This window comes from Protopterus annectens, chromosome 13.part0 (genome assembly GCF_019279795.1).
Source record: "Protopterus annectens isolate FY-2018-M chromosome 13.part0, PAN1.0, whole genome shotgun sequence".
Lineage (NCBI taxonomy): Eukaryota > Metazoa > Chordata > Ceratodontiformes > Protopteridae > Protopterus > Protopterus annectens.
In genome coordinates, this window is record NC_056747.1 from 1,334,176,001 (window position 1) to 1,334,193,154 (window position 17,154).

Genomic DNA, 17,154 nt, shown 5'->3' on the forward strand with positions numbered 1-17,154 from the left:
TAACTAAGATTAATCTGAATTATTTATTTTCTTCTGAGCCACTGCGTATTGTTTCTTTATTACTGTACAAGTTGTATTCTGCTACATTTCCATTGTTTTACTGTTTTTCTGTGTCTTTCCTGCAAAAATCAATTCTTCTACTGCACCAAAATGGGTCATTAATTGCACAGATAAATAAGACCTACAAAAAACTTACTTCTCATTGGATACATAAAGAAATGTGCATTTCTTCACATATTTCATATATTTGTCTGCTTTAAATCCTGAGTGTAGTACAATTGTTGTCTAATTATTTCATTCTTTGTTCAAACCCAACAGAACAAAGTCCAAGGGATGGTGTTTGATTTTGTGACAAGACAAGTCTTTGACATTTTAATCATGGTGCTCATCTGCCTTAACATGGTAACCATGATGGTGGAAACAGATGACCAAAGTGCTGAGAAAGAAGAAATCCTGTACTGGGTTAACATAGTCTTCATCGTTATCTTCACGGGAGAGTGTGTCCTAAAAATATTTGCATTGAGACATTACTACTTTACTATTGGATGGAACATCTTTGATTTTGTGGTTGTTATACTTTCAGTTGTTGGTAAGTAACCAGTTGAAAAAACACCATTTGTACTGCATAATAACAGATTCTGCTAGTCTTCCTAAACATACTGTTTACTGACGTTTATTTAAAACAGACTAAAAGACTATTAGAGAGAGAGACAAAATCCCTTTCTCTAACAGTTAAAACATTTTTAAATTAGTTTTTTAAATGATTCTAGCCATTTTAAACAGCTATTATTTTTGAACACTTCATATGGTTAAGTGAAAAAGTTATCCTTCTTTCTTTTCACAATTGCATGTGCAGCTACACCTATAACAGCACTGAGACATGTTTAATGACAGAGTGCTGATTATTTGTCCCATATTCATTGAGTAAAAATATTTCATTTAGTCTATGATTCAGTATGTGCTTTTTTCTAAGCAAACCAAAGAAAGCCATTTGTCTGGCTTTTGTAACTGTATGTAGTACTGTGATGTGAGTTACTCGGTCACTGTGACAGTAGACATTGGAATAACAGAATCACTGATGCACGAGATTGATGTGAGTTACTCGGTCACTATGACAGTAGACGGAATAACAGAATCACTGATGCACGAGACTGATGTGAGTTACTCGGTCACTGTGACAGTAGACATTGGAATAACAGAATCACTAATGCACGAGATTGATGTGAATTACTCGGTCACTGTGGCAGTAGACGTTGGAATAACAGAATCAGTGATATATGAGATTGATGTGAGTTACTCGGTCACTGTGACATTAGACATTGGAATAACAGAATCACTGATGCACGAGATTGATGTGAGTTACTCAGTCACTGTGGCAGTAGACATTGGAATAACAAAATCACTGATGCACAAGATTGATGTGAGTTACTCGGTCACTGTGGCAGTAGACATTGGAATAACAGAATCACTGATGCACAAGATTGATGTGAGTTACTTGGTCACTGTGACAGTAGATGGAATAACAGAATCACTGATGCACGAGATTGATGTGAGTTACTCGGTCACTGTGGCAGTAGACATTGGAATAACAGAATCACTGATATATGAGATTGATGTGAGTTACTCGGTCACTGTGGCAGTAGACGGAATAACAGAAACAGTGATGCACAAGATTGATGTGAGTTACTCGGTCACTGTGGCAGTAGACGTTGGAATAACAGAATCACTGATGCACGAGATTGATGTGAGTTACTCAGTCACTGTGGCAGTAAACGTTGGAATAACAGAATCACTGATGCACGAGATTGATGTGAGTTACTCGGTCACTGTGACAGTAGACATTGGAATAACAGAATCACTGATGCACGAGATTGATGTGAGTTACTCGGTCACTGTGGCAGTAGACATTGGAATAACAGAATCACTGATATATAAGATTGATCTGAGTCACTCGGTCACTGTGGCAGTAGACGTTGGAATAACAGAATCAGTGATGCACGAGATTGATGTGAGTTACTCGGTCACTGTGGCAGTAGACGTTGGAATAACAGAATCACTGATGCACAAGATTGATGTGAGTTACTCAGTCACTGTGGCAGTAAACGTTGGAATAACAGAATCACTGATGCACGAGATTGATGTGAGTTACTCGGTCACTGTGACAGTAGACATTGGAATAACAGAATCACTGATGCACGAGATTGATGTGAGTTACTCGGTCACTGTGGCAGTAGATGTTGGAATAACAGAATCACTGATGCACGAGATTGATGTGAGTTACTCGGTCACTGTGACAGTAGACGTTGGAATAACAGAATCACTGATGCATGAGATTGATGTGAGTTACTCGGTCACTGTGACAGTAGACGTTGGAATAACAGAATCACTGATGCACGAGATTGATGTGAGTTACTCGGTCACTGTGACAGTTGACGTTGGAATAACAGAATCACTGATGCACGAGATTGATGAGTTACTCGGTCAATGTGGCAGTAGACGTTGGAATAACAGAATCACTGATGCATGAGATTGATGTGAGTTACTCGGTCACTGTGACAGTAGACATTGGAATAACAGAATCACTGATGCACGAGATTGATGTGAGTTACTCGGTCACTGTGGCAGTAGATGTTGGAATAACAGAATCACTGATGCATGAGATTGATGTGAGTTACTCGGTCACTGTGACAGTAGACGTTGGAATAACAGAATCACTGATGCATGAGATTGATGTGAGTTACTCGGTCACTGTGACAGTAGACGTTGGAATAACAGAATCACTGATGCACGAGATTGATGTGAGTTACTCGGTCACTGTGACAGTTGACGTTGGAATAACAGAATCACTGATGCACGAGATTGATGTGAGTTACTCGGTCAATGTGGCAGTAGACGTTGGAATAACAGAATCACTGATGCACGAGATTGATGTGAGTTATTCGGTCACTGTGACAGTAGACATTGGAATAACAGAATCACTGATGCGCGAGATTGATGTGAGTTACTTGGTCACTGTGGCAGTAGACATTGGAATAACAGAATCAGTGATGCACAAGATTGATGTGAGTTACTCGGTCACTGTGACAGTAGACGTTGGAATAACAGAATCACTGATGCACGAGATTGATGTGAGTTACTCGGTCACTGGGGCAGTAGATGTTGGAATAACAGAATCACTGATGCATGAGATTGATGTGAGTTACTCTGTCACTGTGGCAGTAGACATTGGAATAACAGAATCAGTGATGCACGAGATTGATGTGAGTTACTCGGTCACTGTGACAGTAGACATTGGAATAACAGAATCACTGATGCATGAGATTGATGTGAGTTACTCGGTCACTGTGGCAGTAGACGTTGGAATAACAGAATCACTGATGCATGAGATGGATAATATTACTGGGAATCGAATAAGATGGGCATCAGTTCCTTGAGCCCGAACCTTGTGAAGTCATACGTTCCTTGGGGTGTGGAATTGCATCATCTAGCTGTGACCATTTGGAGCACTGTATACAAAGACAGAGTAATAGCACACCCTACCATGTTCTTTTTTTTTTTTTTTTGATTCCTAAAAAGTGGCAAACAGACAGCATAGCACCCACAAACATTCTTGGTGAAAGCTAAAACAGTCCAGAAAATCTAAACCACATTAAGAAACAAGATAGCAAGATAAGAATGCCCATAAAGCATTTAACGGAAACTATAACCTTCCTCATATGAACTGAGTATTGGAGAAAAGGGAATAAGACCACCAGATCTATTACCATGTTCAGGACCAGGAGAGAAAATGCTTACCTTGCAGCAGTGGTCTTATTATCTGAATAACTACTGGGTGGGTATGTACATCATATAACTCTGCTACGTTAACTGTAAGAATCATTGCTAAAAAAGATTAATCATATGACTGAGTGAAACAGTATACGTATATGTGCCAGGACTGTTCACATAATCCAAAACATGCCCCACATGACAGCCAAACAACATCCTGCTGTACCCCAAGAATGGACATCCCCTTTGCCATGTCTGGAGAATTTGTGAGTAAATGTCTAGGAATGATTCTTGCAAACACTTTTTGCAGAAACATTTTAAAGCCAGGCTACAATGGTTGCTGCTGACCTGGCAGACTGAACACTAACTTCTTCATAGGCCAAGGATTTTTTATTATGTATCATAGCAGAATGCAATAGAATTATTCACCTGCTTAAAAATGGACTGTTTATTGAAATCCAAACCCTGTTTTGTTTTCACAAACGAAACAAATGGCTGACTAGATTATCACATGATTTGAGTTTCTCACTATAATTTCTGACTTGTCTGTGTAAATACATTGTAATACAAATTTTTCCCTCTATTTTCTTCTTTAGGAAAAAAAGAGGGAAACTAGAGACAAGTTTAAAAATACATCAGAGACCATGTTACAGAAATAGGAGGGAACCCTATCCATGGTACTTTTCACATTAAGGTTTATAACTAAAATATTCTTTTGGCTGAAGTAACGTCATTGAAACAGGAATCACAATACCACTGCTACATCAGGCTGGTATGGTAGAAAAGACCATAAAGACTCCCATAAAAATACGACTCGTTAGATGCAAATCAATCCCCTTTATTACATAAAAGAAATCTATAGGCTATATTAATTTCGTTACGTGAAATAGGTTCATATACAGAATTATTAAAAATCTCATACATCTTATTGAGGTATTTAATTGGTCGAACAAAACTATCCCCCTCCCTTATCAGGTTTCATAACCCTTGTGGTTGTGTCATGCCACAACTTTTGAAATACTTCCCATTCAGATTTACTCAAATTGAAGTCTTTCCTATTTTTCCCTTTTGTTTCATCATATACCGTATAAATACCTTCTACTATCAGCTTCTCTAGGGTTAATAATGAAGGACGATTCTCAGCTAGAGCATCTTCTGCATGGAGACATGCGTGAATGGGCATTGTGCGTCAGGCCTGGCAAGTTGGTACGTAAAAATCAACTGCCAATCATTACCGGACCGGAGTTCCACTGTGGCGACCCCTAACCGGGAAAAAGCCAAAAGACACAAAAGTAAGGGAGGGTTGTAAGTACTTATTTTTTTAATAGACTGTACCTTAGCTTCATGCTTCTTATCCTTAGAATAAACTGCCAAATTAAGTTTTCTTATATAAAGCTTAACCTCAATAAGTGTATCTATCAAATCAAAATTAGTAGTCGGAACAAATTTCATTCCTTTAGACAACAAAGAAAAATCTTCTTTTGTCACTTCAGAGCCAGTATAATTGAATATGTTAAAATGTATTAAAGAAGAACTACTTGCAACCCTCCTTTACATCCTTCATTATTAACCCTAGAGAAGCTGATAGTAGAAGGTATTTATAAGGTATATGATGAAACAAAAGGAAAAAAGAGGAAAAACTTCAATTTGAATAAATCTGAATGGGAAGTATTTCAAAAGTTGCAGCATGACACAACCACAAGGGTTATGAAACCTGACAAGGGAGGGGGAATAGTTTTGTTTGACCAATCAGAATATCTTAATAAGATGTATGAGATTTTGAATAATTCTGAAGTATATGAACCTATTTCACTTAATGAAATTAATACAGCCTATAGATTCCTTTTATGTAATAAAGTGGATTTATTTGCATCTAAGGAGTCGTATTTATATGGGAGTCTTTATGTTTTTTTTTACCATACCAGCCTGATTTAGCAGTGGTATTACGATTCCTGTTTAGTTGCTTATTACTACTGCACTCTACTTTGTTTATTTGGTCATGTTTCCTTGAAAGCTATATGTGATCTATATAACTGATTCAATGGAGACAAGAGTTGATTTCTCTGTAACAAGTGTTCAAGTACCAGATGATGGCTACTGGATCTTTTACAGGCCTTAGATGGGGGGTTCCTTCAAATACTGTGTTAAAGAAAACTGAAAATCTACAACTGAAAAGAAAACAAGAAAAAAAAGTATGTGGACAGAGATGGCAACAAGTCTTTTTAACACCTTTATTGAATTATCACTTAAGACATAGGACATAGACAAATGCACATTTATACAAAAGAAAACAAACTATATTAACATGTTCTTAGCTACAAACATTATACATCACCCATTTTGTACAGCTATCATCAATCCAACATTACATAAATTGCTCAGTTCATTCCTACTCTTAAATCTCACTCTTCCTCCTACAAAAACATTATTCTGCATGTATTGTTCCCACAAATTAAATTTTTCATAAATATAATTTCTTTCTACCCTTTTCCAAAGATCCCACTTCCAGTTATTTAATCTCAGTTACAATATTCAATACTTCAAATACCGTTGGTTTAGACTTTGATTTCCATTTTCTAGTGACTGCATTTTTTTGGCATCCACCAGAATTAAAATTAACAAGGCCTTACTATGTCTATGCAATTTAGATCTTGTATCCCACCTCAGAAAGTCACTTCCTTAGTTATGTCCATTTGCTTACCCGATATTTCTGACAGAGTACTCTGTAGGGAATTCTTGAAGTCTGCCAATTCATTACGCTCCGAAAACTTATATTTCCAGTTACCTCTTGCTTCACCATCACACGTCCAACAGTTGACATCTACCTGAGGAAAAATTCTTTGGAGTCTGCATGGGATATAAAAGTACCTATGAATCACTTCCAAGAAAAAGCTTGAAAAGTTTAAACTTTGTTGCATACTTGGGAACCATGCATATATCCTCCCATTGCGTCCTTATGAACTGCTTATCCAGTCTCTCTTCCCGATCTTTTCTAATATCTTCTGAGGGATTCATATATTTCTTGTACAATATTTTAAATGTCCTACTAACTATCCATTTTTTATCAGCAGCTTCTGGTCTGGATTTAACTAAAAACTCTACTAGAGCAGGTCTTTCACCTATAATTCCCCAAGCCCTTTCTCTTGGCCTATACTCTGATATCAATCCTCAATGGGGATGGTAGTCTCCAGCCTGCAGTCCAAATGTCTTCTGGTCTCTTCTTATTTTGTTACCTTTCCCTCTCTAGTTATTTTCTTCCAATACGTGGGTTCCTTTGTCATGTTTCTCCAATAAATTACAGCCCCCTTTTGTCTATTCTTTGTACCCTTAATTGCAACCATCCCTACCTGCAAAATCTCCTTTCTCTATTCCCTTGCTGGCTTAGTTCTTAGAATACTTTCTGCTACTTTACAAATATAATATTCTGTATGGCTGTTATTATTTTTCATAAGGATCTGCTTCCAAATTCCACTCTCTCCTTATTTCTTGAATCCCCCCCCCCAATTCATCATCGTCCATTTCCAGTTTGAATTACAACCTACTGCTTGTGTTATTTATATATATATATAAATATATATATATATATATATATATATATATATATATATATATATATGAGCCTGAACTGCATAACTCTAAAATATCCCTTCAGATCAGTTAATCCTAAACCACCTTAGTCTGTTGGGAAGATCAATTAATCCCACTTAACTCCTGCCCTCTTTTCCTTTGAGATAAATTCCTGCAACTCTTCATTAATTATTGCCTACAGCTTCTCCCGTGGATAATAAAAACATGATCAACCTATATATAAAACTGAAGGGACTAAAAACATTTTCTCTGCTTGTGCCTTACTATACATATCCATAAACAAGAGCTTTCAGTTTCTTAGTTTTTATATTACCTTTTGTTTAGTCTCTTCCCATACATCCTTAGCTGCCATAACAGAATCCTTTTTAATCCATCCTCCTAAGAACTTTATTTTATTGTGTCCCTATAAATAGACCAGTTCATGTGTTGCAACACAGTTTACAGCTATAGCCTTTATTTCTTCTTAATTTTATTTCCCAGAAAGACTTGAAACTGTCTCAAGATGTTCCACAACACTGAGATGTCATTTTCTGGTTTTATTAGGTACAAAATAATATGATCTACAAATAAAGCCAACTTTTCTTAATTACCATACCAATTATATCCTTGAATTTTTGAATCCTTTATTTTCTTTGCCAGTAGCTCTATATATAAAGAAAATATCAAAGTGAAAAGATGACACCCCTGCCTGATTCCTCTGTTCAGACACAATTTTTCATAAAGGACCCTACCTGCTTTAATTTTTGCCTCTGATGCCTTATGTAACTTCCTAATTGCCCTTATTATTGTATCAAGGAATGCAAATGCTTCATTTGCCCTAGTCATAAAATCCCAGCTTACTCTGTGGAATGCCTTCTCTACACCAAGACCAACCAACAACAGAGGTGTTTTCTTACATTCATTGCTCTGTTAATGTTGTCAAATGCGTGCCTCCCCTCCACAAAAGAACATAGGTCCATATCTATCAATTTTAGTAATACCTTTGCCATTCTTTTACCTATTATAGACATGAAGACTTAATAATGGTATTTCAAAATTGAAATGAGGCTATATGAAGCCGAGTCCAAAGGATCTTTACCTTCTTTAGGTATTACCATCACCACAGGTTTATTTCAGGATGCTGGTGCTTCCCCTATTTTTAAGATACTGTTAAACCTTCCAGATCTGCATCATTTTCTTCCATCCTAGCTACCAAACTTCCACTGGAAGAACATCTATTCCTGGAGACTTTCCTGCACATTGATTGGACATCAGCATTTTTATGTAATCTCTTCGCTATTGTAACTGTTAATTGTTGAGCCTTATCTGCCTCTGACTTTGGCATACATAAGTCTTTCATAAATATTTCCATTTGTGTTCTTTCTTGATTTCCATATTTCTCTGCTTCAGACAACTTTTCGTAACATTTCCAAAGTATCTCTAATACCTGTAGGGATCTATGGTTATTTTTCTTGTTATAAGCTCCCTAAAGTTTGGCAACAACCCTTTCTACTTTCTGTTGGCTAAGTTATTGTGCAAAAAGGTTTTGCGCTCTATAGTTATTATCAAAAACAGTTGCTTAACAGCAATGTTTCTAAACGGATGCATATTATCCAGGTATTCCCTTATTTTCTCTTTAGCACTCTGCAGTTGCACCTCTGGCATAACTGAAAATACCTTAGCAAGTGAATACAATTACATACAGAAATTTAGAAGAGGCATTGGGCCGAAGGAGTACTGAAAGGCCCCTTCTACAAGAGAAAATTTGGTTATCCTTGCCTATCAAAAAAAAGCATTTAACTAGCAACCTCTAGAACCAGTCAGGAAGTCTGGATAGGTGATTGCATACTTTCATCATGGATATGTGGAGAAAGTTTATAGTACTGGGTGATCTGGCTGAGCTTCTTGATGCTCTTCTTTGGCCATAAACTTAGTATGAACCCATAAATAATAGGTGTGACCTATGAACCTATAAACTATAGGTGTGACATATGACCCTATAAATTATAGGTGTGATAGGGAGAGCAAGGCACATGATCAACTACACTCCTGCAGGGTAAACAAAATATTCTTTAGACCAGCTGTCAGAGGACAATTAGTTTCATCTAGCATGGTAGTTGTGGACTTATTATTCACCATCACCTGGCATAACAAACACCAAAGGTAGGCTTCCTCTACTTTTAGATTGTCTTTTTTTGTTTGTTTGGTTGGTTGGTTGTTTTTTCTTTTTTTTATGTGGGGTGGAATTTGAATTTGCTTTTAGTGCTAGTCTTACATTTTGTGTCACCAGAAACAGAAGCAGATGAAGAGAACATCAAGACTTATGTGTTTTAAAGGGTCTACTTCGAAAAAATGAAAGACCACATTACCTCCAAAGACGAAATGAATGAGACAACATCACCTAAACTTCACTTTCACAAATGACAGGAAAGTAGAAGGATTTCACAGGGTAAGTACCCAGGTGGCCAACAAGAGAAAATTGCCCTTTTCCCCACTGTAGTGTGATCCTGGAGTTGGTATGTTTAGTTAGGTGTGGGGGTGGGTTTGAGGTAGTGCAGTGTGTTTCATTGTTAGATGGTGACCAATCAGATGCTTACCATGTGAAACCCTTCGGCATGCCGGTCGTTCGTGAAAGTGAAGTTTTGGCAATGTTGTCTCATTCATTTCGTGTTCGATAATGTGGTCCTTCATTCTTTTGAAGTAGGCCCATTCTAAAAAGGCCTGTAAATGTCTTGCCTTGCAAGATAAAGTTTTCCAATACAATGTTCACAGCTGGTAATGTTGTGATCTTCACCTCATGCAAAATTTTAGATGATAATGGTTTGTGGGTATATGACACTGGCGGCAGCATTTGTTAGCAGGCTTCTCTTGCTGACATAATGAAAAAGAAAACACCTAAAATGTCAAATTCGCAATGTACTATTAAAACAAAGCAGTAAAGGATAGCTGTTGAAGAATTATGAATATTGACAGACACAAATACCTAGGACGAGATCAACAAACGTGTGAACCTAATGGATCAGCTAATTACTTCAAGCAACAAAAAATAACTAAGTAAGGTACATAATTGCTCTCATTTTATAGCTAAGCCCTCCTGATGACCATGGCATGCAACTTTAGCTCTGTGCCCCAAGGAATAGCCAACTGCTAAAAATATGAGGCCAACTGAACTCCAGTTTCAGCTGAATCTCAGTCATATCACGAGCCTGCAACAGTGATCTTTATGCTGAACATTAACAGCTATTATTCTGTGTAGCTTTATTTTAAAACAGTCCAGAAGCATATTTGAAGTGGAAAAAACAAATTCCTTAAATATTATCCCAATTTCTGTTGCAACTAATATTTCTTTTTTAATAATTCAGATTTTTGCAATTTTGTTTCCATAAGTGTGTGTGTGGTGTGTGTGTGTGTGTGTGTGTGTGTGTGTGTGTGTGTGTGTGTGTGTGTGTGTGTGTGTGTGTGTGTGTGTGTATTGCCTGTAACTACACACACACACACACACACACGCATGCATGCACGCATGCAAGCACACACACACACGCACACACACACACACACACACATATATATATATATATATATATATATATATATATATATATATATATAAAATATATATACATACAGAAAGAGACTGAGGTACACTATCAACATCTGGAAGTAAAACTTTCTTATACTAAGCTGTTTTACCAGTAATTGTTAATTTCCATGTACTAGCCATTAAAAGCAAGTCAATAATTTAATACTGCACTTTCTGACAATATACTTCAAGATCATGTAAGCAAAAGCAAATTAACTGATTATGTTCCTTCTTACAGGGATTTTGCTGGCAGATATCATTGAAAAATATTTTGTTTCACCAACCCTGTTTAGGGTGATCCGGTTAGCAAGGATTGGCAGGGTTCTCCGTCTTATCCGTGGAGCAAAAGGAATACGAACTCTACTTTTTGCACTGATGATGTCCTTACCAGCTTTGTTCAACATTGGTCTTCTGTTATTCCTTGTTATGTTCATTTACTCTATATTTGGAATGTCCAATTTTGCCTATGTAAAGAAGGAGTCAGGAATTGATGACATATTTAACTTTGAAACATTTGGGAATAGCATTATCTGTTTATTTCAAATCACCACATCTGCAGGATGGGATGGTCTTCTTAACCCCATTTTAAACAGTGGTCCTCCAGACTGTGATCCAGAAGCTGAAAATCCTGGTAGCAGTGTGAAAGGAGACTGCGGTAATCCATCAGTTGGCATCTGCTTCTTCTGCAGTTATATAATTATTTCATTTTTGATTGTTGTCAACATGTACATTGCCATAATTCTAGAGAACTTTAATGTGGCTACAGAAGAGAGTAGTGAGCCTCTTTGTGAGGATGACTTTGAGATGTTTTATGAAACATGGGAAAAGTATGATCCAGATGCTACCCAGTTTATTGAGTATATTAGACTCTCAGATTTTGTGGACACTTTGCAAGAACCTCTAAAGATAGCTAAGCCTAACAGAATCAAATTAGTCACAATGGACTTGCCTTTGGTAGTTGGTGATAAAATTCACTGCCTCGATATCTTATTTGCTTTAACTAAAGAGGTTCTTGGGGATTCTGGTGAGATGGATGCACTGAAAGAAAGCATGGAGGCAAAATTTATGGAAGCCAATCCATCCAAAGTATCATATCAGCCTATCACGACCACATTAAGAAGAAAGCAAGAAGAGGTGTGTGCTGCAATTATCCAGAGGGCTTACAGACGGCACTTGTTGAAGCGCTCTGTCAAGCAAGCTTCCTACATGTACCGGCATAACAAAGATGAGGATGACTGCAATGAGGAAGCCCCTGAAAAGGAAGGTCTTATTGCTGTTAAAATGAATGAAAATTATAGAAAGTCTGGTTTGGATTCCGAAAATGTTCCAGCCTTGGACTCAAAAAGTGCAGTGTCTCCTTCTCCAGATAAAGAGAAAGATCCAGATGCTAAACGCAAATTTCGGGAGTCAGTTGTATAATATTTTTTTAAATAAACTTCCATTCACTGTAGCTGCTAGCAGACTATAGCATTTTGTGTTACTAAGAGGTAAGGGAACTAGAAAATCCCACAGTAGAAGATCTTGCAACTTCCCATCTAAGTAACCCTGGGTGCTCTTGAAACAGCAGTAGAACTGGAAAACCTTGGTAATAACTGTGATGGGTGACACATGTAGGGATAGGCTGTTCTGTAACTGCATAAAGCAAGTTCTGTAACTGCATAAAAAAGTTTCCATATCTTTTGCAACCTTTCTTACAGAATTAATAAATTATTCAGTATTTTAATAGTACCTCATAAGTATACAAAAGTGTTTCAGGTATTGATATCTTCCAAAGTACTGCTCACAGTCAGTTTCACTTTTTGCTTCCAAACTGCCAATGGTGGTCTGCAGTAATAAGGTATCTGCGTGTGTATTACTCTATTTGACTAACATGAACCCACTTCTCAAATTTATTTAAGGGAAGAAAAGGACAACAACAAAAGCAACTGCCAAAAGCGTATGTCTTATCGGGCAAAATGAATTGAAAAAGTCTTAAATTAGATGACTTTTGACTGTCTGGGGTATTAAAAGTGCATTGAATATTGTTCACTGTATTTTTTACATGCAATAATAATGTCTTAAAGGCAATCATCTGTAACCAGGATTTAAAAATATATCTACCTTCTCAAAAGACTAAAGACTTTTCTTTTCTTTTTACACAGCAGCTAGTTTAGGTAGTGTGCCCAGTTCATAAATCAAATTAAACTAGCATTTTTGTTTTTTCATCTACACAGACCTACTCACATATAAAGGGTGACAGCTCATCGAAGTAATCTGATTTCTTAAAGAAATGTTTCAAATAAGGAAGAAATTGAAACTTTTACTCAATTAGTCTTCACTGCTGCTGCCAACATATTCAGTACATTCAGTTTGTTGCTATAGAACACGGACCTGGGAAGACCTACTGATGTTCCCAGACCAAAACTAGGTATGCAATTAATACTACAGTGGCCTACTTGTACTGACGTTGTCAGCTTATGAATGGGTTTTGAGCTAATAATCATATTGGCCTGCACTCTTTGTCTTACTCCACTAAGGGACAGGAATATTGTAGGCTTTGGCGTGCAGAATGATTTTGTTGTGATGACACTTGCAAGAGTAATGTCATGAAGTCTTATGCCCTCTGATCAACCACAACATGGCGTACTACAGCTCAGAAGCACCTGCGAGTTTGTAAACAGTCTGATGTGGGCTATGGAATAATAATCTGTAATGTCTCCTGTATCACTATCTCATGGTAGTGAGCAATGGAGTTTGCGGCTTTCTAAATATTTAATTCTGCAGACTGTCAAAGAGGAATTTCTCTATAATGGTATGCTAATGCAGCCATGATAGGGTAGTCTTTTGCAGGACACACATACTTACACGTTACTGGAAAACTAAAGCAATTTAGAGGATCAGTAATTTACATTTTGGCTAGTCTTAGGGACAACAAAGGAAATAAGAGATACCAGCAAATATCAGGTAGACACAAGGAAGATATGCAGTTTCTTCACAGAAAGCACCCCAGCTGAATACTAGAATACAACACCAAGCTGTGAGCCAGCATTACTGACCACTGCACCACTCTGCTGTCTCTCCTTACACTTATACTCAAGAAATATAATGCAGGAATTGGTAAGGGATTATGCATATTAGTAACAGGTAAGATACAGTGAGGTCTGGGCTACTGGGACATCCACCCACAACCTATGTGTATTGTCATGAGGCATACTGAGAGACTCAGCAACATAAGAAGTCATGAAATGTCAGTCATGTTTTATAACCCACACCATGGAATACCAAATCAATTATAATACACTTGTACTGAAAACCTGCTAACTACTTATTTGATATTCAGTGTCTTCAAGATGTGACCTCTTGTAGGATCTAGCAAGTATATGAGATGTATTTTGGTCTTTCCAATTACAGGACTTCAAAAACCCTGTTTTACAGTTTTATATATACATATAAGTATGAATACATATAAATATTCAAATTTATAAGAACAAATTTATAAATTATAACATAATACAAAAAGGTGATGCTGAATTAAAATAGGGCTGGAAGTCTGAAATAACCACTGGAAGTCTGAAAGAAGTAAATGATTAAAGCAAACCCCTGAAACATTTTGTAGCTCTAAAGCCAGGGGGGACACTGGTTACAAAACTGCATGAAAGCTGGATTAACACATTAATGAAATAACTAAAGTGTCACTTTTTCTTTTTGTGTGTGCAAAACTACAGGTGAATAATGACTGAGTACCCTCTTCTTCAGTAGAACAACTGTAATTTCCATACATTCATCCTTGGGTGCATACCCAGGGCAACAAAGTCCATTAGTCTTATTTAAGTGTGAAATGCTGAGCCAAAGAGCTTCAGCTACAATTTTTGAAGTATTTATTGGGTAATGATACTCCCAACTCTCATTTATAGACCTGCATGAATGAAATTCAACCTGCTTTTACTCATGCAGAGTTAATGTGGTACCAAAGACGCAATCCTCAATTTATCGGACTGAATGTAAGGTTGCAGATACAGTGAATAATCTTCTTAAATGGGTATAATACTGAAGATAATAACTTTATCGCCCCATTTACAGGTTTACAAGAAATATATGTAACATTTCCTTTCGAAGAAGCCAAGTTGTATAACAATGCTAATAATACTTGCCTTGGGGCATGAGGGCAATAGAAGAATCCACACCCTTTTCTTAATGGATACATAAAAATTAAAAGCTGTACACTCTACTTTATGTGTGTATGTATGTTTATGTGTAAAAGCTAGAAAGTGCATCATTATTTATTGCCTAATTTATTGTGTGGGCACTAATTTTTAAACTGGGCACAGTCTGTCAGAACTATTATGTTTACATTTTTTTTTGAAGTGTAGCACAGACTTCCAGTGCGGGGAGCCCACGAGGTCATCAAATTTGCTTGTAAATATTTGTTTTTTGTCAGCACTGAAGCCATGTTTTATGAATTCTTTCATTTGTTAATTTTAAGCAATCAACACTTTGTAAATTTGTTTAAATAAACATCACAAATTGAATTTATGACTACATTTTTATTTATTCTTTGGAGTAAGCTCCATAAAGAAATGTTTTCTTTCATCTACTAAAAATTTTGAATGGTCATACTCCCCCATTTCTTATTTTCTAGACTTAAGCCATATTTCAACCCCTCACATGAAGTGACCACCCAGCTTCCTACTGCAGCCCATACAATTCTCCCATCCCACTTCAGAAATATTTCTGGGCAACTTGTGACAGGATGTGGTGGCAAGACCCCCCCCCCCCCATCAATGCACACAATATTTGGTCATGTAGTCTTTGGTTATAGAACAATATTAGATCTTTGGAGGGCATTCTGTCAAGTTGAACCATCATCTTAGTTCTGGACTTCCACTCCCTCTAAATATACCACTGATCACATGTGCAAGTGCATATAATGATGTTTGTACACTCCTGGCCATAGACTCTGCTAATGCATTTGTAAATTTCTTACATTTTGTGTTTGCAGAAACTATACCCCCATCTCTCCTAGGAAATGTCAAAACTGTAAGCATATTTACCTTTGTATACCTTAGAAGAAAAGGCAATAATAATAGCTCTAAGTCATGTCCTTCCCTTTCCCTTCTGTGTTTTAGTCCATCCATCATCTGATTATGTAAGTCTACTGTGGATAATTTTGATGAGTTGGGAAGTGGTGATGGAGCTGATATAACTTGTCACACCTGCTACACTTTTCTGATTATTCAGAAGTCTAGCCATAGTGCCACATAGGCACAAATGACTTTGTTCCATACTTGTATCGTGGGCCATTCAAGTAAAGGGACTTATCGATGCCACTGTACTGGATTACAGGTTCTGATCCTAAATAAGGCTTCTGAGGAGCTTGTATCCAGAAACCTTTGGTCTAAACTTGTTTCTGATCACCAAATGGTCCTGTTAGCTTTTAAGCAGAGAATCTTGACAGCTGTTGAGTTAGTTGGCTCATTAAATGTCTATTTTTTTATTTTCATCAGTTAAAAATGACGGCATGATTCCTTGTAGTTCAGTGTTGTTCATTCAGAGTGATATGTAACACTGATACAACCTGACTCTGAATAGCCAGCAGTAGGTAGAAAATAAATTTAACTTTTTGAGACACTCATCATATGAGACAGTTCTATAGCCCCGGCTTTTCTTTGTGTAAAATCTCTGGATGTATTCAAGTCTAACTGTTGATATCAATACTTACAAAGACTTGCAATGTACTGTTTAACTGGCTGAAGCACTGACATGAAAAGTGGTACTACAACTCTAGCACCTCTTCTGGTAAAGCACATATGCATAATATCACTGACATTTCCTCTAAAGTCAGATGAATTGCCATTGACGGTACATAGACCTTTATATAATACTAATTGTTGTAAAATTCAATTATTTATTGCATATTGATGTTATTTGTTGTTAAGAACAAAAGGTACTCGTTACACAACTTTTCTTATAGTTAAACTTTAATCCATTTGTAGATGCCAATTTATGCAAAAAAATCTAAAAAAAAATTGGAAGTCATATTGTCATTGATAGGTCTAAGTTGTTTCTCCTTTTCGCCTGCAGCCTTCCTTAATCTTCCAGCCATTCCCCTGTTTGGCATGCCCTCATAGGCCCCAAATAAGCCCCAAATAACTCAGTTTTTGACTGACAGTCTGTTTGGAAATAGTTCTAGTGTCAGCTTGACCCTCCAACTTTTCAAAGAATTGGCCCTATGGTGTTCATTAGTAATGTGTAGGGAGTAA

General features: G+C 36.9%; 1 protein-coding gene across 1 annotated transcript in view; it reads left to right on the forward strand.

The window, feature by feature from the left end:
- The window catches only part of LOC122788286 (sodium channel protein type 4 subunit alpha-like), a 1,768,016-nt gene extending 1,753,450 nt beyond the window's left edge, over window positions 1-14,566 (forward strand). The window contains exons 26-27 of the mRNA XM_044055359.1: window positions 319-589; window positions 11,154-14,566. Coding sequence (XP_043911294.1) covers window positions 319-589; window positions 11,154-12,334 — 1,452 coding nt within the window. The 3' untranslated portion in view covers window positions 12,335-14,566. The remainder of the gene's footprint in view (window positions 1-318; window positions 590-11,153) is intronic.
- The last annotated feature ends 2,588 nt before the right edge of the window (window positions 14,567-17,154 follow it).